We start from the raw sequence: 26,057 nt of genomic DNA, 5'->3' as shown, positions 1-26,057 counted from the left end.
CACAGCAGAAGTCTCCACATCATCTCATGTCACTGGAAAGAGAATCTAGAAAAAGCAAGTATAGGCATATGACAGTTTACAAATTTCTCCTTTAACAGTGCCATAGCAAAACCAAAACAAACAATGAAAAAGTTATGCAAAAATGTTTTCTTGGAAGAACCAAGCAATGACAGGGTTATCTAATATAACTGACTTTGGGATTGTTTTGTAATCTATGTTGTTCCTGATTACTAGAGTCTAGAAAGAAAGAAAGTTCTCATGTTATCAACTTGTACATTGTCCATAAATTTTTATTTCATGATTTAGTTTAGAATTACAAATTAATACAGTATTTAATCAGCCTTTTGTAAATACCCCAAGCTATAAAGCTGACATACTGCCCTAAATTCTTCCAGTGACTTTAAAAACCTGGCCTTTAAAATAGAAGCCCTAAGTGCCCTTCTTTTGACAGCTTTATCTGAAAGCTGAAGTCCTGTTCAATCCTGTCTGGCTCCCACTGACCCTTTCCTATCTATGACAGATGGACTTGTACTGATAAACACAAACTTCTGTCCTCGCTCTGCAATAGAATGGGTTGTTGGCTGACCCACAAGACCCAGTGAAAAGCAGAAGACAGTGGGGAGAAAAGCACTGGCATAGACAAAAGCAGACTTCTGCATATACTTGGAAGACCATCTTCTCTAACCATACGGGATGGAAAGAGAGAGGCAAGAAGGGAGCCTTAAATAGCCCTGCCGGTCTTTCTCCTGGAATGGTGCACATACATTCTACCCAGTTTTCAAGAGCCTGTTGCGTCTTTACCTACCCTGTCTCTGAGACTGTAACTGTGTTGTAGGAGTTGCTTTTCAAGATATTTGAGATCAGGATTCAGTTACTTCTAGACTCAATGTTTGGCCAGCTGCTTTGGCTTCTCTGAAGTTTTTGGTTGTAAACAACAGAACTAGAAAATATAATATTGGAAAACACAAGATTCATCAGCTTATTGCAACTTGTACCCTATATCTAGAAGGGGAAAATCAAAAGGGCCGGATTCCAGGATAGAGATAAATGAGGACTTTTCTTATGGACTTCAAATCTGTAAGGAAAGTTAAAAAAATGAGGCTTTTATGGATGGGAGTTCTCTTTAGTGAATTCTACTCCTTTTCATAGATAGAGGTTGTGAAGATTCAGGAATAAAATTAGGGAAGGCTGCTGAAGATGTTCTACTTTGTATGATTGGGTTATACACCAGAACCTGAAACAACTCATTAGATTCAGGTAAAATCCTAAGATTAAGTTTAAAGTATAAATTTATAACCTTCTTCATCAATGATATAAAAAAGGAACTGTAGCTTACTATGAAAAGGCTTCTCTTGCTTTATATTTCTTCTGCCTGCTCATACTAATCAATTAAAGTCCCAATCCCAGTATAGAAATATCTTCATAACAACAGTCACTAACAACCATATTGGCAATGACAACAAAGAAAATGGAGCAAATAAGTATGAAAACTGAATTATACTCTCACATAGAAACACAGAATGGGAAAAAAAATATACATTTGATTTTCATTAGAGATTACTAAATTCATGAAAATGTATGAAAAAAGAAATTAAATAAAGCAAGCACTCCTCCCAAAACACCAAACCCCAGACCTGAAAGGCAGGAAAAAAATTATGAATAAATTAAGTATAACTAGAACATATGAGCTCATCTAGTTAAATTGAGACATTAATCAGATTCTGAAATTATGTATAAACTATTTCCCAGTCAAAAATGAATGCAGTCAGTAAGGTTCTTTAGAAAAAGCAAAAATATAATCATTGAGAATAATCAGGTGAATTGAAGTCTCTCAGTATTTTTAAAACAAATGAGAAGAAAAATGCAACAGTTTTGACATTTGAGTTATTTTAGCTGGATTCAAATTTCCCATGACAAGATGAACAATCCAAACAATAACAAACTTATGTGAGTAAATGAAAAAATGCCTAGAAACACAAGCTCATCTATAATGGACGAATGAAATAAATCTGTTTTCATTCAGCCTGAGTAAATGAAAAACAGAATAGGTTTAATGTCACAAAGTTTAGTTATAAAATTTAAAATATTATTTTAAATACTTCATATCTAAATGCTTTAGTTCATGTCTGAAGGGCTTGTAATAATGGCTTTATTAAACAAGCCTTGAAACCATCATTAAATATTCCTCTGGAAGTAACCAAAAACATTTAAAGAACAATGCATAATCTTACCTTGTAAAACAGAAGAATAAAGTTGATGGCAAATGCAACAAATAGAGCAAGAAACCTTAGGTTATAAAAATTTCTTGCCAAGTAGTGCTGAAAGTAAAAAAACCAAAAAACCAAAAAATTAGAGGTGGCCTGTAGCTAATAGCAAGATAAGAAAAGTAGACAGCAAGGTCTCTAAGAAAGTAAATAAATAATTGTGTTGCCTTCATGCACCAGTTATAATGAGCAAGGGCATTTCTTGGCAGCCTGTTCTTCCATTTCGTGGTAAGCAGGATTAAAAATAATGGGCTTAAAATTGCAACAGGGAAGACTGAAATAGAATATTAAGGAAAACTTTCTAGAAAGAAGTCTGGAAAAGAAATGCTAGAATACTGAAATAAACTACATGAGAAGGTTTCAGAGCGTTCATCATTTGATGTTTTTAAGAACAATGAAAAATCTTATAGAAAATAGAATTACAGATCCTAGAAGTTAGATTATGGAAAATAGGGAGCTCCTAACAAGGAGCTCAAGAGGTTAATCTGTCCTGTTAGACCAAGATAGGAGAACTGCTCACACAAACACTTGATTAATGTAATTCTATGAAGTATTACAAAAATCATGAAAGACTGAATACAGCCAGTCATTTGAAAAACTCATGCCAATGTTCCTTTTATAATTAGATTTCTCTCTTCAATATCAAAGAAGTGTTCTATATTACATTAAAAAAAAAATTACTAAAAGAATTTAAGAAAAACTTACAAGCATTTTTGTTTGATAAATTTCCAAAGCTTTGAAGAAGTTAGCCATAACAGCCTCTGGTTTCTCAATTTTTTGCCCATGCCTTCGCTTCTTTTTCTTCGTTTTTCCCTCTTCTAGCTGCTCAGATTGTACTTCCTTTGCTTTATCTTGTTTCTCACCATCTTCCATGCTAGAATAAAGGTGTTATGAACAAACATACCTAGCCAAACTTCTGTATTGTAAATGCATTCATTTAGAAGGAATTCTAATTCAGAAAGTTTGGCTTTGAAAGTTAGTTTTGACACTGGGAAAAAAATTATTCTAAGTAAAAGACTTGAGGCAGACAGTAAACCCAGAGTAAAAAAAGTGACCTTAGTTGCAAATGATATGCAAGAATAGAGTTGTTGAGGGGAGATCAAAAGGGTAAAAAGCCAAAAAGCAGGCAGAAGTTACTGCACCAAATGTGGATAATGTTTGCCAAAACCAGTGATGTACATATATACTCAATACAAGCAACATAAAAATTTTAAGAGTTCATGTGTACTTTCTTGAGCCTGGGGCTGATGAAGAGAAAGAAAACTTTTGTGATTCGGTACGTAGTATCATAATTGAATCTCAGTATCATAACATGAATTCATTTCAGTTGAGGCAATCACTGTTGTTACAGAGATGAATGAGTAATAACAAGGAAGTTTGCTTCAGAAGGTCACACCTTACAAAGTATGAAGATGATGACAATCATTCCTCCTGCAACACTGAACTGCCTTTATGAAAATTAAGTATCAAGACTGTATGTAGTAATAGGGGAATTTAGTTACTAAAATTAAAAAAAAGCTAAATTTGCATATGTGTAAAAGAATGTTGAGGCATCGAAGTGGTGGAAAGTTTTAGGCATGAGGATAAAGAAATGCAGCATGTGGCTCACTTTATCACACTACTACTGCAGTAGGAATCATATGATGGGTGTCTAAGAATCTGTTTGCCTTCTACCAAAAAAAGTCCCTGTTGCAGCCTCAGAAATGTAAGCCATTTAAACTCAAATTTTTAAGCTGAAGGCTGGAAAGTACTTGAGAGGAGAATTAAGCATGGCAGACAAGAGAAGACAACATGGAATAGGGAAAATAAGTCAAATAAAACAATAGAGGTAGAAACAGATCATGCTTATAGAAAGTAAGAGGTGAAAAAGCCTAAAATAAGAGTATGAGTGGCACAGGAGATTTTGGGCGTATTCCTAGATATTTATAAATTGCTTCACTGAAGCACTGGTGAATATGCTACCAGTGGCTAAATCAGGAGACCAAAACCAGTCAACAAAGAAAAAAGCCCAGCAGTGATATGATTTAACAAAACTTTTAAAAGTGGTCATTTGACCAAATAAATATTAACCAACTTAATAGTATATTGTAACATGGTCTAGATAAAACAACAGTTTCTGAAACTGTTTATTTTGAAGTTACCGTCTTCATACTGAGTAACACTCACTCATCAACAGGTTCTTTGGACACATGGTACCAAAAAAACCATCGAAGAGTTTAAGTGCACTTTTTAATTACCGGAAGTGCTCTAAACAATGAAAATACCAGGCTTAACATCCCTGCAGGGATTGAAGAGAGAGACAAATCGTATCAAAATAATTCTGTGACAATAAAATGAAAGAAGAGGATTTTTAATTGAAGAAGTATGTTAGACACAGCCTGAAAGGTAACAGATATAACAGAAATGAAAATACACTGAACCATCATAGATAGTGTTGATGGCATACTTTAATAACAGAAAAAAAAAAATATTTAAATGCACAGATGTGTGAGCATACGTATATGTGTACACATTCTTGTCCATGTAAGACATACATATGTACTTATATGTATGCATACACACACACATAGAAACATATATATACAGAGGGAAAAAAAAAGATACTTTTCAGAGAAGCTATATGAAGTGTATCCAGTCCTAAAATACTGACCCCAATGGCACACAGAAAAAAAATAACTTTGGCAGATATGAGGAGAAAGATAAATGAGGCTGAAGTAAACATTTTAAACATGAAGCAAAATAGAAAACAAAGAAAAAAAATGATGTATAGCTTTTGAATATGTAAGAATCTCTAGGAGATTTTTTGTGTGTGTCTACAAATATTTTAAGGGCATTCATCAGGCTGCAGGTCCAGAAAGACAGCATGCCCCTTAAAAGTAGGGAAAAGCAAGGTAAGCAAGCTAAAGCAAGGTAAGCATTTAAAAAGTTGCTTATAAGGCAGTCATATGTATCTGCTGTTAATTTCACAATTTGAGAACAGATAAAACAGCAATAATAAAAATTATTGGATTAATCAAATATTGTGTTTCAATGATTGACTATTGTTGCCTGAAAATTACAGTGGGTAGTAAGGAAAGTGTACATAGCAGTAATGACAAGTTGCAGAGTTTTTTTCAAGACTGGTGCTCATTTTTAAAGATAGTTATGAGAATTTTTAAAAAGACAATGGCCACAGATTTATATATGCAGGACTGTCAAGGGCCACAATAATCAGATTACCATTTTGTTGCCTACTGAGATGGTTTGCCACCTCTTGGGGACTGTGCTGCTTTTCAAAATACTGATGAGACAAAGTGTACACAAAGTGCTTTGAATACTGAGCATTGCTTGGATTCTCTCTGGCCAAATTATCTAGCATTAGGAAGTAGCAAGGAATTAAACAGGAATTGTGTAAAAATAACTTACTCAGCCTTCTCAGCTTCTGCTTTTCTTTCTGCTTCAGCTTCTTTTGCAATTTCAGATATCTGCAAAAAGTATTTTAACTGTCAACATGGATCCAGTCAGTCAAATAAAATTTTTTAACTTTAGTTACTGTTTACTAAGAAAGAAATAAAACAATTACCACACTATATTTTTTATACCACTTTGCACTTTTAAAGTATTAGATTTTTAAAAATAGACAGCTCAGACTAGATTTTAACAGTGAAAACTGCAGAAATTCTTCTGACAGCCTTTTTCAGTATAGTGTTATCAATACTGCAACTAGCCCGGTTGATTGAACAACTTAAAGTAATTAGACATGGTTATCAGACAGATTATGTGACCAGTTGAGGATGAAGGTAACCATATCCAGATCATACCCCAATACAAAAATCACTTATAAAAACTCAGCGCAGTTACTGATTATGTGGAAAATGAGCATCAGTTTGCCACATTTCAAATACGAAATGAGGAATAATGTATGAATGAAAGGATCAAAAATCTGAAAAAGGTCTGTGTAATTATCAGATATTACAAAACCCAATTACTTTGTCAAGATCAACTGATGCAGTTGAAAACAGACAAATATTTAAACAACTTTTACTTACGTAATGTTTTCTTCAAACTATTTATCTTAAATGGGTTGATGGTTCATTAAACCTTTACTGGCACACCTCACAACCATCTAAGTATGTGTTTACAACATTCCCTTGAGATAAGGAAAAACCAATATACAATTTTACAGATGGCTAACTGCAGCAAAGAAGCTGCGGCCTGGATTTCAAACACCTTTAGGCTCAGTGTTGCAAGACTCATTTCAAACGCAGTTTGAGTATCTAAGCTCCACTGGAAATCAGAGATGCAGGCTCCTAAGTCCTAGATTCACAAAGGAATCTAAAGTGCCTAAATTTGTTACCATTCACTTTTGCAAAAACCTATCTTAACTCTTTACCCTCTTCCGTATTCTCTCAAAGTGCTTACATACCAATTGTCTATTGGTGTACTCTACATTTCTGGTTAATACATAAATACAGTTATCTAAACTTTTCCCCCACTACTCACCTGGATGCCTCTCTCTTGCATATAAGTAGTGAAAGAATTTACAAAAGAATTTACTAAATCGATCTTGCCTTGCTTATCTCACCTCTTATCTGTGGAACCTCATCTAGCACATGTGATGGAAGAAACCTCATCTAGTACACGTGATGGAAGCATGTGTAACTCTTCCACAGAGTCTCCCCTAAGATCTCAAGCTGGTGGAGGGTAATTCAGAGATCATTTGATGACGCATAGTTCTTCTAAGGGGTAGGGTGGGAGAAGAATGAATAAATCCCTATCCATCCTCTCCAACCCTCCATCATATGCTCTCTCAGTTGTCTCTTTTCCAGGCTGAAGAGACTTAACCTACTTAATTCCATACACAAGATTTCTTCCATATTGAGTTCTGATAACTTTTTGATCTTCACTGAACCTTTTCAGTTTTATCACATTCTCTTTGAAACAGGGGAACCTGGTCTTCAAGATACACATATACTGGAGCATAGTAATATTCTGGGGTTTTCCTCTCTCTGTTCCTTTATCAACAATTCAACATTTCAGTTTGCTTTTTTGATCTGTGTTGATTGACATTTTCATTGAACTGATACTTCTGTACAACTCTATTATATTCCCAAGACTTCATACCCAAGCAGTAACAATGAACTCAAAATCCAACAGTTTACATGTAAAATTATAACTTTTCCTCACATTTACATCACTTCACTGATTTTCATCTGCTATTTTAAGGCAAATTTGCAGTAAGATCTTGATTTTACTGCTATGAATAACTTGGATTTATCAGCAAACTTGGTTAGCTCACTACTCCTTTTCTTGTTTGTGAAACCACATGGCTCTCAGCACAGATTCTTTTGGAACTTCACAGTAAAAACTAAGTCCTAACAATCTTCATATAAAGATGATTTTGCAGTTTCTCTGGCTCTATGGTAATGTCATTGGCCTTATCACTACACAATTGCTTTTCCAGTATATAGAGGTGAATTTCTGTTTCTATCCATTTGTGTAAGTTTTATTGTTGTAAATGCTTAAGAAAGACATAGTGACTTCCTGAAGGGAATTTTTGATTCTTACATTGCTGTTTCTTCTTTGAGCTCTACTTAATAGTTGCATGCAGTGCTCTAACTGGATTACTTGAGCCATTCATATACACAATGTGAATAGCAATTTCTGTAATACAGAATTAGTGTAGAGGTTATTTTGGTACGTTTCACTAGATAACATATTAAAGGTAAAAGCTGGATAAATTGCATGGTTGACTTCACATTAATGACTCAAAGTATCTGCCTAAATTACTGAGCATTTTTATCAACAGTAACAAATCTGAGAGAAATGTATAAATCAAAGTAAAGCAAGGAAAATTGTAAAATATTTACTCAGATCTGAAGTAAAATATTTACTTCAACCATTGTTGAAGAAAATTCTAAAATATTTACTCAGACCTGCTAAGATCCTTAAGTTAAAATAGTATTTTTAAATACCAACCACATTACATTTATGCTAAATGAGATAGGATTTTAAAAGACTGTAATTTTTAAGTATAAACATAAAAAAGAATTAATAAATAAATAAAAAAAATGGAAAAATATAGTTTGATCTAGGCAATAAACAAATCTTGGGAGAAAAACATACAAATGAAGAGGAAATAATGAACTAAGAAGTTGTACAATGGAGGTTTATCTTGAAAATATCTGGAAAAGCACACCATAAAGAGGTGAATTAATGATGAGAGGAAAGATATATTTGAATAACAAGTAGAAACAGATCTGAAGTGTAGGGTGAAACATAATGCCTTCCAAATATGAAAAATGCATTTAGGTTTTGATATTTAGTTCAATCCATTTTTAAACAGAATTATAAACTATATTTAGCTCAGCTGAGTGGAACAAAATATATTGTTTATAGAACAGAATAAAAGTAAAGAATGTTTATATGATAAACATCAAAGTAACAATAAATTCAGGCAAAATTATTTCAAATAATAAGAAAAAAGGATATTTTATTGTATGTGATCAGTAAAGCATGTAGAAAGACAATAATGATATGGCATTATTATGAAGAAATTAGATTGTAAAAGTAATTGAAATATACTGTGAAAAAATGGGGCATGCAGAATAAACAAGACTGTAAACCACTTAAAGCAAAAACTGCCTAGAAGGCTGCTAGCAATTTTTGTTTTGAATAAAGTCCAAGTGAACAATAACAACAATTTACTTCAGTGAAATGTAAACACACTGGGCTGAATTTTTTTGCCATGTAAACTCTCCTGTTTGTTTTTGAAAGAGTACAGATTATAAAGTATGTTCTCATCGAGAACATTTATTAATCAGTTAACTGGCAAATAATTCAGTTACTGATAGAAAATTGAGTAATATATTTGTATTATTATTATTTTCTGGAAAGAAATACAAAATCTCTTTAACATACCTGTAATCCTTTTTTCTTACGAACTGTGTTTTCCAAAGATGACTCGATATCAGTACCAAGGATTTCTGCAATATCTCCAAGTCCAGCATCGTGACCATGTTTTGAGCCACCTTCTTTCTTTGTATGAATGCCAAAAATGTCTGAGATTATGTCAGTTTCTCCCTTTTCACCCTTCACAAACTGCACAAGTTCAGCTCTGATGCCATGCTCAGCACCTTCAGCTTTTTCTGCTTCCATAACATCATCATGGATTCCAAACTGTGTTGGGTCAGGCATGTCCCCTAATATTTTAGTAACTTTAATGTTTTTGGCTCCTTCAACCAGGCCACCCCCAAATACAGTGCTCCAAAGAATCTGGAAAATTCCCCACACTACAGTAAAGAACAGTTGGAACATCCCTACAAATAGGATCCAGAAAAAGGAGAAAAACACTTTCACCATCTCTTTTACTGTCATCTTTCTAACTTTCCTATATTGTTTCCTTAGGTTCTTCACAGTGATCATTTTAAAAAAGTTCGCAACATTCTTCTTCACTGCAACACAGGCCATTGAAAAAGCTGAAGCAGATTCCAGGGACTTTTCTTCTTCCTCATCATCTCCAATATCCACTACGTAACAAGGCTCGGCCTCTTCCTCTTCCTCAGGCCTCTCAGATGAATCTGTTTCAGAGATCTGGGATGCTAACTGCATTTCAAAGATCGTGTCTTCACAGAAATTCACAAAGAGTTCCATTTTTTCTTGCTCTCCACCTTCATTTACAACATCAAATATGAACTGCCTTTTGGATTCCTTCACCTGTGGCTTCTCCCACTGCATTCTACTGGATTCACTGATTTCAAAGTAAACTCTTTCTATTTTCTTGGCTCCACCCATTATTTCAATACGGCCAAGGTATGGTTCAAAGTAATTAAGAACACTTTCCGCAGGTTCAAGTAAGCTCTGAAGGCGTGAATCATTAGGCATGTGCTCTGAAAGGTTTGTTAGCAATACTGCTACATTAAATCCAATGTCTTTGGCTGGTTCATGGAACCTTTCCACAAAATCAACATAGTTAAACATATCATTTTCATCAGCTTCTGCACAGGACAGCAGGAATTCAATCTCTGACTGTATGTATTGTTTTTGAGCCTCCATTGATTTCTGGAATTCCTTCTTTGAAATGATGCCTTTACCATCTGGGTCATGCTCTTTGAAAGCATCTGAGTTAGTCAGATCTTTTAACTTGAGGAACATGTCAAAGAACTTCAAAATCATTTCTACGTTGCTAGATGATTCTACAAGCGTGTCTACCATTTGTTTTCCAATAGTTCCATTCACAACGTTACCTAAGTAGTGTGTTAAAACAGGAAGTTATTTGGCATCACTACATTTTAAATAAATAAATTTCATATTCATGCTGAGAACAGAACAAAAATGTTCTTAAATCTTTGTAATTTTTCTTTCAAAGTGCTTTTCTGTAGCAGCCCTCTTTTTCATGACTATGTATATTCCAGAATAATTGTTAAATAAATATGAAATAGGTTTTTCCTGGCATTACATAAAGGCAATTAAAAACAGTTTAGAAAGATTAACATAATTATCATACTTTACATTATGAAGCTGGCATAATCGTATTTGACCATAAAGAAAATCAGGTCCTACCTTCAAGCAGTGACAAGAGCATCACTACCATATCCTTTAGCAGATCTAGCAGTTCTTTAAGCAATTCAATCTGAGCAGAGTCCTGGAAAAAATGGAGTATAAGGTTGTTTTTTCTTTGTATTTATCTGGAAAACTAAATACATTTGGAAAAAAGCAGTATGCAGGGTGGTCATCTAAATGTAGTTCGCATTCTTCAGCAACATTTCATTGTCATTTTATTATGATAGTCACACAATATGAGGGTAACTTACTACAGCAGAGGTATTAATACCACAAAGATAAGCTTTAATAAAGCATTAAGGATTACCGAAGTGCAGATAAGGGACAGCAGAAACTCACAAAACTGGCTACTCCACAGATCTGGCAATATTCGTCTCAGAAAGAATCCATCCTTTCTCACTTCACAGGGAGTATTTAATGGCATAATGCATTACCACTCAAACAGAACTAGAACTGTTTTGTTAAACTACAGAACATGATAAATCTAACATGGATTTGTGACTAACATTAAGGACCTAAAAACTGTTAAGTATCCTCAAAATTCTGATATACTTCTGTAGGGTAGGAAGAAATCTTACGAGTAAGTCAGAGGGTAGCAGAGACACTGAACAAGAGTGAGGAAATGACTCTCTGCACTGTTGCATTCAGTGCCTAGTGGCTTGAGTGTACGGGTACATTAAGCAGAAGCTGCAAAAGAACATAGAAGCCCGAAACTGTGAAGAGGGGTGGGACTCCACAATGCCCTGCACAGCGAAATAAACACTGCCTGTTGCCCTCCTGCTCAGTGCTGGTGATGAATTAACTGGACAAGTTGATTGACTGTCACATTCCCTCCCTCTTTGAATTTTTCCTAGCTTTCCTCTTGCCCTACTTAGCTGTAGCATGGGAACCATGCTTTTAATGGTGCTTGTGCTCTGACAGATCATCAGGTTTTGGCAACATGGGAGGAAGGGACCAAATTGCCACCTTCATTATCAGAAAGGTATAACTGAGTTGGAAGCAGTGAGTTTGATATTAGAAAAGGTGAGTGCACAGTGATGATTAACACTATAAGGAGTGATACGAAAACGCCAGTCCTGAGATTCAGTCTTGGACCTCTACATGATAATAGGCCCATGCACAACCAATGAGTATCAGCACATTAATTGCTTTACAGCTTTCAACATTCACTTGACTGTAATTTATAAACATATGCAAAGAAGGATTACTTGACTAATGGAAATACCTGTGAAAGCTTCATCTGCATATTGGCAAAGACATGAAGAAAGCCAACAACTGCATCCCACAGCCTGCTATGAGCCAGACTCTGTTGATTACCTATGCAAGGGCCCTAAAAAATTAAGAAAAATGCCTTTTTTATTTATATAAAGTAAAATAAACCAAAACAAATAAACCAATTTGCTTTCCTAAGATTTGTCCCTGAAAAAATAAAAAGAAACTTCAGGCTTCCATGAAACTACATGAGAAAGCTTCCCAAGGTCTCTTTGGTATCTAGTGCATAAATACTAGATCATATCATGTTAAATATACAGCCATTTACATGTTTTAGTATTAACTTTACACTGGGCCAGTGATTCCATGAAACTTTATCAAAATTAAGAAAAATAAAGTCAAAGTATTTACAAATTTATGACAGGACATGGTCAGGCCATGTAATCACAGAACTTCACTGTTAGTACCTTGAGCAAAACATTTTGTTTACCTGGATATATTCTGTAAGGGAATTGAATATTTGTTTGGTGACAGCCAAAGCTTTAGAGAAGTTACGTTGTCCTGATTCATCAATGACATCCTTTCCTGAATAGTACCAATAGAAGTCACTGATTGATTCCTAAGGAAAAAACCCAACAATGTTATATTTTCTAGTTTTGGATTCTGTATGCAGTATTTACTGGCTGCATTTGTATCACCAAAAGGTGAATCAGCAGCAGATGAAATTTAGTACTTCTGTGTCCATCTATTTCTCATGACAATAACTTTTTTTGCATTTTTATCTAACTATGCTCCCTGCAGAAGTGAACAATGAAATAAATTAATAAACATCTAGTTTCACACATAATTCTGAAAGGTCATCTATTTTAAAAGGAAAGAAGAGATGAAATAAATTAAACCAGAATTCTTTATTTTAGATATCCCTGAAGAGAGGATTTTCACATTTTAGTCCAGTAAAATCTGAATTTATAAAAATGAAGGAAAGGCAAATATGTTATACTCCATATTCCTCTGTTTTTTCCTCACCTGAAGACGCAAGAGATAGTCAACTGTACTAATGATAATATTCACTGTTGTGGTGTTGCCCATCTGAGTACGTAGATAATTTTGAAAATCTGAAATAAGAAGTGAATTGTGATTACTTAGTATATATAGAAATAAAAAATACAATGTTATTTTCATATTTTCATGGAGATGTGGAGAATACACTCTTTTAAGTACCTTGTTGGGTTCAGATGCTTATGTGGTGCAAATTGAACTACAGTAGATCACAAGGTAAATACAACTGAAGAATTGATACCCATATGACTCGCAATCAGCTTTACTATTAACAATTGGCATAAAAACTCAAATTACATTAAGATTTAAAAATTCAAATTGAAATCCACAATTCAAATTGTTGACATGCAAGTTTCCCCCCAGAAAACTAAATGAATTAGAGGAAAAAACCCATTAGAATCAGTTCTATTCAACTCTATTTAAGAGCAGACTCATCACGCATATTCCCCAAAATTAATTCAGTTCACTTACCATTGTTATGCCCTTCACAGAGCAGCTGTAAAAATCTAAATAGATCTCGAGTAAATTCATCATGCTGCAACACTTTTTCACCTTTAAAATAATAAATACAATGATTATGTGACTACTGTTATGATTAAATATGCAGAACACATAATCTTACAGCAATCTTTTAAACTGGAATTCTAATAAAAACAGTATTATAAAAGCATTAAAGCAATTTAAAAAACCCAGACTGATAATAATGAAAAGAAAAACTGAGACAGAAAAAGCAAAGCCAAAATATTTAGCACTCCAATGCATCCATGGTTAAAAAAAAAAAAAAAAAAAATAAAAAAAAAAGAAAGCAACAGGATATATATCTAATAAGTAAATGGTTAGTCATAACTAAAATCATGCCGTAAATATGAATGACACTTCTTTAATAAGCATCAAACTGTTTATCCAAGCTGAACACACAACCTGCTGCAGACCATAAAGCTAAACCTAAAGGTAGCTGGGAAGATGCAATGAAAGATTTCTCTCTGTATTTGCAACACATTTTTGCAACAATAGTATTGAAAACTGTAAACCCAAACATACCACGCTCACGAACGATGACTGTGAATCAAAGAAAAATAACAAGAATACAGGATAAGAATATTGGAAGTTACAATGTTTTTCTTAAAAATTATTGCTAAAGATTTTATAAATATAAAGCATATTCAGAACTCAAAGCCTAGAATTACTTCTAGTAAGTTTATCAACAGAAACCTCAAGCCACAGTAAATAACAATTCTAGTTGAAGAAGGAAGCACAAATGTTTTAAGCACTACTGGAATCAATTTCATTCTACTTACGAGTTCCTTCTTCAGTAACCATTCCCAGGCCTTCTGCTTTATTTTGTCTCTCAAACGCATTCAAGTCAAGAACACTTATATTGAAAAAAAAAAAAAAAACAAACAGGAAAAAGTACTATAGTACACAATGGAAAATTATTTTCTTCTAGGAAATCTCTGGAGGCCTTCAACTGCTAGTCTTGACCCACTATGACATGCATTGCCTCATATTTTATTTAATATGAATATTAAATAAAAAAGCTTGGGATGAAAATAAGGGTCCAGTGTCCATTTCTGAAAAGAAATGAGTCTCAGGTCAGGTCTCACCACTTACCTAACTTCACTTCCAGTAACATCATTCATGGTTTCATGTATAAATGAAAAGTGAAAAAGGAACCTGAAATAGTACTCTTTATACTGACTTAAACCTGCCTGCCAAAAGGATATTACTACCGTTATTTCTCAGTCACACTGTTTTCCACTAAGTTATCAATATTATTTCTATTACACTGTTACTGTATATATTATGCATTATTATGTTATCCAGAAGATGTATGGAAACACTGATTCCATATTCAGAAGACATATACGAAATCAGAGATTCCATATCTTCCAAGGTCAAAATACACGGATATCTGAATTTTCTTTTGCTACCTTGGCATAGCACAGCATGTGGAATAGCAGATGATGATTCTTCTCACCATCCAGTCAGAATATTTTCATTCAAACAGTCCAAATATAATTCTACGATTATCTGATTTTTTTCAGTTAAACAGCAATGCAGTCACATATTCTCCCATCTAGTGACATCATTAAAATCAAAAGCACTTTTAAAGCATCATGTTCTTGTCAGTGTTGAAGTCATTCCATCAAAACGTTTTTAATGAAGGCCTGAACAATACACATACACAACTGGTAATACCATCACTGCAGGTCCTGTTTGAGCAAGTCCTTGCTGAATTGTTCTACATAAATGGAAAAAATTACATGATATATCTTATTTAATTAGGCTGCAACTACTCAGCAATAATTTCTGCAGTGCAGGTCGCCATTCTTTCCACATTTTTTCCTGTCTTCATACAGCTTCTCCACTACTAATTCCCAGTCTACTCTTTCAGAACCCTTCTGTTGCTTTAAAAGGCTGAGAAAAGGAGATTGTCTACTGTAAGAGTAATCAGAAACACCAACAGTTTTCCATCCTCTTTATGGGAGTCCTTTACCTTAACTAATTTGAACTTCTGGTTTATCAAGGGAATGGACTACTATAGTCTCACTGGCCACATGCCATCTCTAACAAACCTGATGCACATGCAGAGGAGTCAGATGAAGAGACAGAGATTATGTAACTCATCAGAGATGTGCAGAAACTGAAAGCTTAGTAAAGCTTCACTGGCCTGTCTCTCCTTCAGTGATGGCTTTTCTCCATCCTTAGAACCACTCAGACAGAAAACTTGAGGGTTCTAGGACCCGTAAAGGAGCCATTACATTTTACTTTTCTGCCTCTCCAAACTAAGCCCTCAAAGGCATACACAGTCTTTGCTTTATTTTCCCCTTTGGAAGAATACTCTAAAAGATTAACATACTATTCCTCTGATTCCCAAAAATTTCCCACAAGAGTTCTACAGTCTGTGACTGCTGTAATTTAAATCTAACAAATCCACCTGCACTGAGCAATAAGCCACCAACCTGAATAAAGACGAAACTGTAATAATATGATTTATGCTTTTACCTGCAGGACTGCATCAAGCCAGAGAGACTTTGAAAAAATCCAGCATCCTTTTTCTCCTTCAGGTAGTCTAGCATTTTCTAGAGGGTATATGTTTTGGGGGGAAAAAACCAAACATTATATTAAAATTACATGAATTAACAACTTCCTGAATTACCATTCAAAATGCAAATCACTGGCAAGCAATAATATCATTGTTATTATACCAAAAATACACTGATATTTCTTCATTGATTAGCTTAAAATTAAATGCACCAAAATAAAAACTCGACAGAACACTAATATTCTCAAAATTACTTGCCTCCTTTATATAAGCAAGACTCACAGTAGTTAGAAAAGCATTACCTGTTGAACTATGGTATTCCCACCATTTAGAATAGCAATACCAAGTTTTAGTGTTTCAACAACCATGGGTCCTGTATGACCTGTCAAAACAAGGGTACGGTCATTAAAACTTGCAATTATGAACTATTCAATCAGAAAAGCAGCCTGGAAATTTTACCTAGTGTAGTTGTAATTGACATTTATTTTACCTCATTATATACCATACATAAGTTGTATATGATACACATATCATAGCTATAATGACATAATACACCATATATATGTATAGCATTATACCTATGATATGTATATCATGCATATTTTTAATACTTCACAGAACATTACCTTTGCTTGCACTAATCATCTGAAGGACCATCTCAGCAGCTCCACGATCATGTAAGCGAGCTTGCTGATAGAGAGTTCTCTGTTTTTCCATTTCTTTCTCCTGGGTTTGGGAACAAAAATGAGAACAGAATACAGACTGGAACTGATTCAGGAAAAATAGGAAGATGAGAAAACTGAAGTTGTTGAAGGCCATCTGCCTCTACAATTCACGGGTTGTTTGATTCCAAAACTTCAGAACACACGGTCTTTTTTTTTATATGAATAATATAGTAAAACAGCTCAATACACACTGTGTTATTCTTGCATTTGTTCTAGTAGACATATTTAAAATACTTGCACATTAGGCAATGAGAAAGAAATGTTATTTAAACTCTCACCTCAAACGTCTTTTCTTTTTCTTCTTCTTCCTCCTCTTCTTCTTCCTGACAGCTCTTTTTATGTTAGAAACAGAAATCACAAGATTTTGCTTATTATGGAACATAACGGCTATTTTTTCTATAGTATTTCTACAAAAATGACCAAAGAAATTTTCTCAAGCAATAATTAAAGGCATTAAGAAGATTTAAAATCCCTGTAATCGTAACTACTTGTGCTCATCCACACTAAGAAGCTGATATTCCCTAATGTATGAGACTTTAGGGTATTCATCCAACTACATATACACCCTGTAACTGCAGGCTATGTGTTCTTGTGTCATTTCTCTATTTATATCCATAATATTTAACTTCACAGTCAAACTATCCTCACATGTGTCAGCTGTAATCAATATGTTGCAAGAACTGATTGTCAACTCATTTTTGACAGACATCAAATATTAACTCCAGAATAATTACCCAAGAATAAAGATAACTAACATGTTAAGACTGCTCATGAGTTAATCCTGTGCCAAGTGATATCAACAGGATTGCACATACTGGAAGTTTATAATAATATTTTAATGTTGGAAATTTCTGATTATATATATATAAGTCTGAACAGCATTTGCTTCATTAAAAATATAGAAATTACTAGTACCAAGCAGTCCACGCAAGAAACAGAAAGAAAAGGTTTAAAAAGCATCAAAAATTGAAGGAAAGGACCCTAGTGGAGTGAGGGATGGAGCTTGAAATGATATATTTACCTTTGCCATCATGGCGGAATAGGCAATATATAAAGGATCATCATCTAGTTTGCTATAAAGAGTAAAAAATATTTAAATTTATTTTAGGATGTAGTAATAAAAAGATGTCATACCCCCACTAATATTTAAATACCATTTTTATTCAAGGGTATTTTATTAAAGTAGATACACATGTCTACTTGAAATGCTATTACACTTGAAAATCATATTATAAATCTATTTTCTTATCTCAAACCAAGTCTCTGTAACTTTTTAATTAAAAACAATTTAGAGGAATATTTGGACATCCAACTTAGTCATGTTGGATAAGTAAGGATGACTGGCTGTTGCAGGTGCAGAAAAGTATTATGGAGATAAAAGTTAGAATAATTATAACTGTCAGATGGCAATATTACGTTAGTCATACAGAAAAAGTATATGAAGCACTGGAGTACTCTACTCGTATGAAATACATATTCTAATTAACAGTCTAAATTCAAAACAGAAACTGGCACTGAGATTCATGCTAATCATCAGTGAAACCTCTTCTGACATACTGAATAAAATTCAACGAATACCAACAACAAGAATACACATCTATTACCAGCAGACACCAGGGGAGGGTACTCTGAATGAACCAGCAGTTCCTGTAGACTTTATGTTTCTATGAGAATTCATGCTCGGTTATTTCTGTATTAGGTATTTACCAAGCTTTTAAAATGTCAAAAATAGTCAACATTTGTCTCAATATAAAGGTTATACTGAATTTAAATACATGAAAACACTAATGAAACTGAGAAGCAAGAAAGTATTCACCATGCTCAATGATGAACTGCAGTTGTGTTAAATCAATTCTGTCATATTATTAGAAATTCAATTACTGTGTGCTTTTACTCAATGTGCTTTTCAACATAGCTCTTTTTACCTTCTCTCTGTGAGAGCACTGCGACTAAAATAGAGGATAATCTGATGAAGTGGATCAGGCTGTTTTTTCTCAGTCTCTTCCTCTTCTTCTTCATCTTTTTTTGGAGGCGTCTGTCTCAAGATTTATATCAGAATATACAAATTAAGCTTCATGAGTAAGAAAAAAATTGAGTAATTAAGCTTAGGAAAGGATCTCAGTAATTTTATTCTGTCCAATTTGTATTAACTTCCAGTATACATCTTATTCGGCAGCTTACAGCATAACCTGCAATATTATGTGCCTCAGAAGGAGTTAAGAGTATCTGATTGTTATTCATATTTGATAGTAACATTAGAAGTTTCTCATTTGCAAAGTACCGAGAATGAGACAGTGAAAATCTTAGGGAAGCCTTATTCAGCAGAAATTATGTATTTCCAGTGGAACAGAATTAAAAGAAAGTCCCAGCTCAATTATTTAGCAGGAGAATTACTGGTAATCAGAACTATTTTTAATAATATCATCAGATATTTCCTATTTGGACTACTGTTTGCTACAATACTTTCATATATCATTTCTAGGTAACCTTGATTCAACAAATGTAAGGACTGCTCTTATTGTTAACTTCAAACTTTTTTTGGCAGTTTGAAATGTAACGTAGCCAGCACTGGCAAAAGAGCAGGTATCACCTTTACCTTACTTGTATTATCACCCCCTTTCTAGGGTTTGTAACTATTGTAAAATTATTGTAATTATAGTAATCATTGTAATTACAGAAGTTCAATTTACTTCTCTAGTAAATCTGAAAGAATTGTAATCACTGCTTTGATTAATGGCCTCATTCCTTCCTTTAGAAAGACACAACGAAGTCAAACAAAGACTATGATCATATAATTGACCAGAGTACGGGAAGAATATATTAGCTGTAATTTTGAAAAATCATACAACCTTCTATACCAGTGGGTCTTTAAAATCACAACATGACTGCTTTTGTTAACACTGAAGCATCTCCTGATACATCTTCATGTGATCCATGAAGCTATATATTCATTTTCATGGTGTTTACATACTATGGAGATAGGCCCCTTGGAAGTATTTTAGACAAACTAACTATAGAGAGGGAAGAGAAAAAGCAGTAGGCTTTCTGAATCAATATTCAGTAACAAAATGCTGAAGTTTACCAATCACTTTTATCAAGTACACATGTAAACCAAATTTTTGCTGAATATGGCTGCATATATTTACTTCTCCTTATGATGTATCAACAAGAAAACAGCAAAATTAATTTGTATCAAAGCTGAAAATGTTAAAATTAAATATTATGCATCAACAAAAATTTTAAAAAGGGGAAAAGGATCAATTGTGTCAAGCTTTTAAAAACCAGTAGATAAAATATAGGAACATAGGAATTACCATAATGACAAAAATAGTCTGACAGTTCATCTAATCCATTTCTCTTCCCAAGAATGAGTATCACGTAGTTCATCTGAAGGCATAAACCACCTTAATGCACTTCAGTGTCCATCACAGGACGAATGTCTTTTCGACCACAGCAGAAAATTACCTTATGCCCTGAAGCATAAGGATTAATATTTTATAAGTTTATGCATATGCATACAGTACACAAAAATTAAGTATAGGTTATAATAGATACATAAAATAGACACTAAAGTGGGCACTGAAAAATATGCCCAATTACGTCAGTACTTACAGCCAAATCCTGAACTAGTTTCTCCTCAAATGAATATTCCTCTGTTTCTATCCAATAGTTCTGATAGCCATGGAGGAAGAGGTTAATAGAACGGTGCCTGGGGGGGTTGTGAAAGTGAGATCAAGAGGGGTAACGGAACATAGTATAACAGCTCAGGTGGTTAATGATTAGTAAGGATACGTATTTGTACAATTCTGATCCTCTGATTGGTCAGTGAAACAAAATGCAAAACATAACTAACATTCAGTGACAAACCTGCATGTCCTTTTGAACATTCTTACTATTTTTTTTATACACATATGTATACACCTATGTATACACTTTTTGTTCTGAAGGCTTTGGGAGTGCTAATATATATTATACGCAAAACTGCAGGACTGGAACCTTAATGCAAGCATAGGAAAAATACACACTTGAACAGACTAAGAATGGGTGGGTGGGATTTACCCCATGAGATGTAAATCTAATTTACTAGATTGAGACATTGAGACAGCAGAAGTTGGCCATCAACACCAAAATAATTATCAAGTGCTTTCCAGCATGTTATCTGAAGACAATCATTGCCTTCTTCCCCATAGAGAAGCCTAACCTCAGCTTCTTTTCTTTTAGTTCCAAATCAAGGCAGTATTAATGTGTCCTCAAAGAAGCTGGATTAGAAATATATAAAACCTGCTCTAGAAAATGATCAATTTTAGAAAACTCTTAGGCATATTAATTACTACTATACAGTACTCATTAATTTCACTTTCCACAGAAAATACAGCTCATGGCAATAAGACTACACATAATAATGGACAAACCATTCCATCTTTACATTATATTTGGGGGAAAATTTTGAGGTGCACTCCATGAGGTTACAAAGGTTGTTCCTCACAGCCTTTTCATTTACTTTTATCCTGCACCCCTAACAAAAGCTATACAAATTGCCTGTATGTACTATGACTTGTTTAAATACGCTGTGAACATGAATTATTATTTAATAATGGAATAGCTATTGAGCCAACTTTCCAGGCTCTCCTGCTGGCACTGGTGCCATTTTATTATCAAATTTCAAAAACTGACCAATCAGAATGCCCTCTGAAAATTGTACAAATTCATGTTTTATGATAACATCAAATCATGGCTGGGAAGGAATAAGTGTGTGCATAAGGAAGAGGCTCTCCACAAGTTACATTACCGTTAACTTGAGTATAAGCCTGTCATACTGAGTTTTTTCATGTACTTTTTCCAGCCAAACACGTTGAAAGGTGCTCAGGAAGAAATTGCTAATTTTGTGTCTGAAGAAAAGCATATAGGTTTTCATTGAAGAAAGACACAAGTTAAATTCAATAAAGTAGTCAGAAAGAATGTATTCGTAAACTGTGTATGAAAAAATGCCATGTACAACTTTGCTGTATCTATGTGCATATACAGATGACAGACAATAAGACAAATTTTTTTACAAATTAATTTCCTTAAAACATCAAACACAAATACACACATCTCAGAAAAAACATTTATCACATAAGACGCTTTTTCAAAGCCATGTACATTCATTAAACACAGAACATGAAGAATTAGTATTTCCTAACTTAACTGATGGTTTTTTCTTTGAAAAATAAAAATATTTTAAAATACAACTATTTCTTTTGTATCTCCAGGCACTTCTCAAAAACGGGAGTACTTGTAATATTTATGGTAGAAGTTAAAGTAATTTTTCTATGATTTAACACACACCTGCACATCAACAGACATTTCCATTTCTGAAATATCTTACTGGAATTCCTAAAAACTGATACATATAAGAACGTATTTTGAAGAAAATTAGATTAAAATATGAGATTGACATTAAATTATGTTGAAAGCCAGTGAAATCTCCAGGAAAATTTCAAAAGAAAGAGCTCATTATTCACTGAAGGTATCACTCTTTTCTAGAATAAATGAAAGAGTACCACCATAACGTTTACTTACTGCCCTTTAAAGTAATTGATTCCAGCATCAAATTTAGAGCTAACACTCCTAATATAAAGCTGCAACTAAAATGAGGAAATATACAAGATAAGGAGAGCTGCATTTGGAACTCTGGTACAAAGGGATTTACAAGGCTCCTAGAATTAATCATACCCCACTTGAAATAATCTCCCTAGGGTTCAGAGATGTCTTACCAACACAATCAATTTAAATGATGGAGATAGTTATAGTTGTATAATAGTGTGATAGCCTTATTTTCCTGTCAGAATCCTATGATTTTTCTAGGAAAAATGTGTGTCTATAAACTAATGAATTTTAAAACTTTGTTCTGCACTTATCAATACACCTAGAAGTCCCTGCTCATTGCAGGGGAGTTGGACTAGATGTCCTTTAAGGGTCCCTCCAACTCAAACCATTCTCTGATTTTATGATTCTAAGTCCAAAGTGTTTTTTCACTCTTGCCTGTTTGGAAGTGCAGACACCACAATTAATTGGCTAAAATAGCTTTATGGCAGTTCATTTTTAGAATCTACAAGAGAAAATAACTGGGCAGACTTGCCTCACATTCATATTTAAATTAGGAGTAAACTCCACCACAAAATCTACCATAAAGTTTGAGAAGAACCAACCTCAATCTTTTTAACACAGAAAAGATTTTAATGAAAATTACAGATAATGTAAATGTTCTACTTCAATGGGTATTACTCCATACTTTCTTGAAAATGAAAATACCCATTTTGGCCCCTGGCAAGTGTTCCATCAACCTCAAAAATAATTAATAAAAGTGTTTTTTTTAAAGGCAAAAATAAGATGAACCATTTTTATCATTTGGGTGCTCATATATATTCCAAACATTTTAAGAATTTATAAATCAAGAATATGGTTGTAAAAAAAAAAAAAAAAAAGCGCTCCCAAAAATGTTATACTGAAATGGGTGCTCTTCATATCACTTCGTCTTGTTTATCCAAACACAATTCTTGAAGATTAAATGGTTGACACTAGCCAGTTTGTTCTTATGTTGTACTTAAACCTTTCTTTAAAGATTGCCTGGTGGTAGTGTGACAACTTAGAGAAGTTATTATACTCTACTTTTTGCAAAGGAAGGATGGGTGCTTTTTACAGTATAACTGGCTTTTTATTTGTCTTGTGTAAACCTAATATTCTTCCAGTATGTTAGTGGCACAGCTACAGACCTTTAGCTGACATCAAGCATGTAGATTGGCTTTAATAAAGGCATTTAAAAATGCAATGCAACTCTTCTGTTAAATACTTTGCAAACAATCTTTGAACAAAAATATTAAATGTGAAAGGTGAAAAAGTGCAGAAGAAGGCGAGAAGCAAACTTAATCAAAGACGTGCTTAGGCTGTATCTGAACAAAAAGCAGATTTGTTGAGAAGGAACAGGGTAAAGGAAATGACCCCAATGGTCTTAATATTCTGTTTAAAGCAGTAGATGGATCCAGGCACAGGATGTACTTTATCTGGGACTTTGTGGTATCTACATTCAACTGGAATAAGCAGCAGAACAACACACAAGTCCAAAACATCATTCTGTACTGCTCTGCCCCAATAGCCGCCTTAATGCATGTAACATTCTGATGTAGTAGCTAAGGATTGCCTCAGACAGGCTAAAGAGCATGAAGCATTCATGCAATAGGAGAGGAACAGCCACACAAAGTTAAAAAAAGAGAAAAGAATACAAACACAGGAGAATAAAGAGCAACCAATCAGAGGCAAAAAGGGGACAGAAACAGCAACATTTTAACAATTTTCACAGATAACTTGAGTAACTATACAGAATAACAGCTGACAAAAATGAAGCATATTGGTTTTGAAGCAATGTAATTCCTATGGTCTTTTCCCCCTCTGGTTATTTGTCATGAGACACGTATATTGCTACTGTGAGGAATTAGCTGATAACTAACCAACTCTTTTGTCTCTTAAACAAAATTACATAGGCCTAACAATCAACAAACTTGTAGGTATACACACAAGCAATATTTGCACTCAGAAATGTAAACAGAAGTTACAAAAAAATAAACCTTTAAGCCATTTACCTTGGCAGGTTGTATAATGGTGCCATTCTGAAACATGCAACAACAGCCCTTTTGCGTTGTTTTGACAGGAGTTTATGCCAAACAGCTTTCTTTGATCTCAGTGGTTGTTCAACCTATGGGAAAATACCTTCTAGTACATACAATGGAAACTCTTCAACTTTTATTCAAAATTTTCTTTTTAGCTAGTGGTTAATGTAATTATCAAATTAGAAAATGTTACAAACACTCCCCAACATCTGAAAAAAAAAAAAAAAGTTCTGGCGGGGCTTTATTTTGTTTTTTGTTTTTAAATTAGTAAGGAAAAATACTGGGGCCCTTATATAGTACCTCTCAGTTTATACAGAAAAGCTCAAGATGCCAGAGTATCTAATGTGTGGGACTCTTTGGTAGAATCCCAAAATGGTTATTTTGTCTGTTGCTAACTATGCATATTCAGTTGTTCACATGAACAAATTTCTGTGCCATATCACTTGTGAATGAAATGGATTAACTTCAGGTGGGGAGAGTAGAAATGCCTTTTTGTATTCAAATCATATAATTTGAATGAACAGGCAACCAATTCAAAAGTTGCTACAGCATCCTCAGGTGCAGAAATAGGAGACGGGCTAAAACCAGTATATTAAAAATACATGCACGTTTGCACGATGCAAACATCTCTTCCTAAAATTACAGTTTTCAGCTACTGAATGGTGATGATTTGTATACTATATTTCTTGCAACTGTTCACAAAGTTCTGCAGAGGCAAATACATTCTGAGTTTTCCCTGAAGCTAAATTGAGGCACTTTAACAGCTTACATTAAAAACATTGCATATATATACGTCCCTGTGTGTGTGTGCGCATTCACGCATCTGCAAAAATAATTTTTATCTGGAAACTTGAATAACGACACTCACAGATATCGAAATAATCTCTACAAGGAAAAAACCTCACACTAATTTAAAGCAAACACAGACATTTAACTTTTTACCTGTTCCAGATGATACAGAGCAGCTGATATCCTCTGCACACGTTCCACGTTTTTCTCAGGGTCAGTAGGTTCATCACTCTTCAAAATGTCTTTGTACAGATTTAACTGCCATTTCACAGCTGGGTCATCAGACTAAAAACCAACATATTTCGTACGTAAGCTGCTGAATGAAGATACTGAATTTGACTACTACCACCACTACTATTCTCACAGTCTAATAAAGAATGTTATAGATACTCCCACTTCATCTGTCCTCTTTTACTCAAAATTACCATCTGCTAGCTGCTCAGAGAAACGGCATTAGATTCTGTTGGGTAACTGAACTGAATTCTTAAGCAAGGTTCTGTATTTTTATTTCATGAAACCAAATAAAGCACCCTGGGAACTTCTGTATCCCATTTAACTGCATTAAAACTAAGGAAGCATATTTAGTACTGGGATTGAGTTTAACTCCTTGCAAGACTTCTGTACCACTTCTGGAAAGCTGTTTTATGGAGTCTATAAAAGACAGCTGGAATTTCAGTAGCTGAAGAGTTACAGCCAAAGGTTTTGGTTTGTTTGCAAGACAGAAATAGAAAAAACACATTCGAATTACTTAGTGTGTCCAATTTAAATTTACGTA

The 26,057-nt window shown here is 34.0% G+C and overlaps 1 protein-coding gene across 1 annotated transcript in view; it reads right to left on the bottom strand.

Annotated features, from left to right (window-relative positions):
* The window catches only part of RYR3 (ryanodine receptor 3), a gene marked incomplete at its 5' end in the record, with an annotated part of 249,795 nt that overhangs the window by 14,892 nt on the left and 208,846 nt on the right, over positions 1-26,057 (bottom strand). The window contains 20 exons of the mRNA XM_082318667.1: positions 2,232-2,318; positions 2,970-3,138; positions 5,670-5,728; positions 9,165-10,489; positions 10,806-10,887; positions 12,031-12,135; positions 12,508-12,636; positions 13,044-13,132; positions 13,548-13,628; positions 14,118-14,135; positions 14,375-14,448; positions 16,083-16,159; positions 16,425-16,504; positions 16,749-16,848; positions 17,126-17,179; positions 17,869-17,920; positions 18,773-18,882; positions 20,460-20,556; positions 24,467-24,579; positions 25,436-25,567. Of these exons, the coding sequence (XP_082174793.1) occupies positions 2,232-2,318; positions 2,970-3,138; positions 5,670-5,728; positions 9,165-10,489; positions 10,806-10,887; positions 12,031-12,135; positions 12,508-12,636; positions 13,044-13,132; positions 13,548-13,628; positions 14,118-14,135; positions 14,375-14,448; positions 16,083-16,159; positions 16,425-16,504; positions 16,749-16,848; positions 17,126-17,179; positions 17,869-17,920; positions 18,773-18,882; positions 20,460-20,556; positions 24,467-24,579; positions 25,436-25,567 (3,033 nt within the window). The remainder of the gene's footprint in view (positions 1-2,231; positions 2,319-2,969; positions 3,139-5,669; positions 5,729-9,164; positions 10,490-10,805; positions 10,888-12,030; positions 12,136-12,507; positions 12,637-13,043; positions 13,133-13,547; positions 13,629-14,117; positions 14,136-14,374; positions 14,449-16,082; positions 16,160-16,424; positions 16,505-16,748; positions 16,849-17,125; positions 17,180-17,868; positions 17,921-18,772; positions 18,883-20,459; positions 20,557-24,466; positions 24,580-25,435; positions 25,568-26,057) is intronic.

This window comes from Platalea leucorodia, assembly GCF_965183815.1.
Source record: "Platalea leucorodia genome assembly, chromosome: 7".
In the NCBI taxonomy this organism is placed as follows: domain Eukaryota; kingdom Metazoa; phylum Chordata; class Aves; order Pelecaniformes; family Threskiornithidae; genus Platalea; species Platalea leucorodia.
This window is presented reverse-complemented; position numbering and strand designations above follow the sequence as displayed.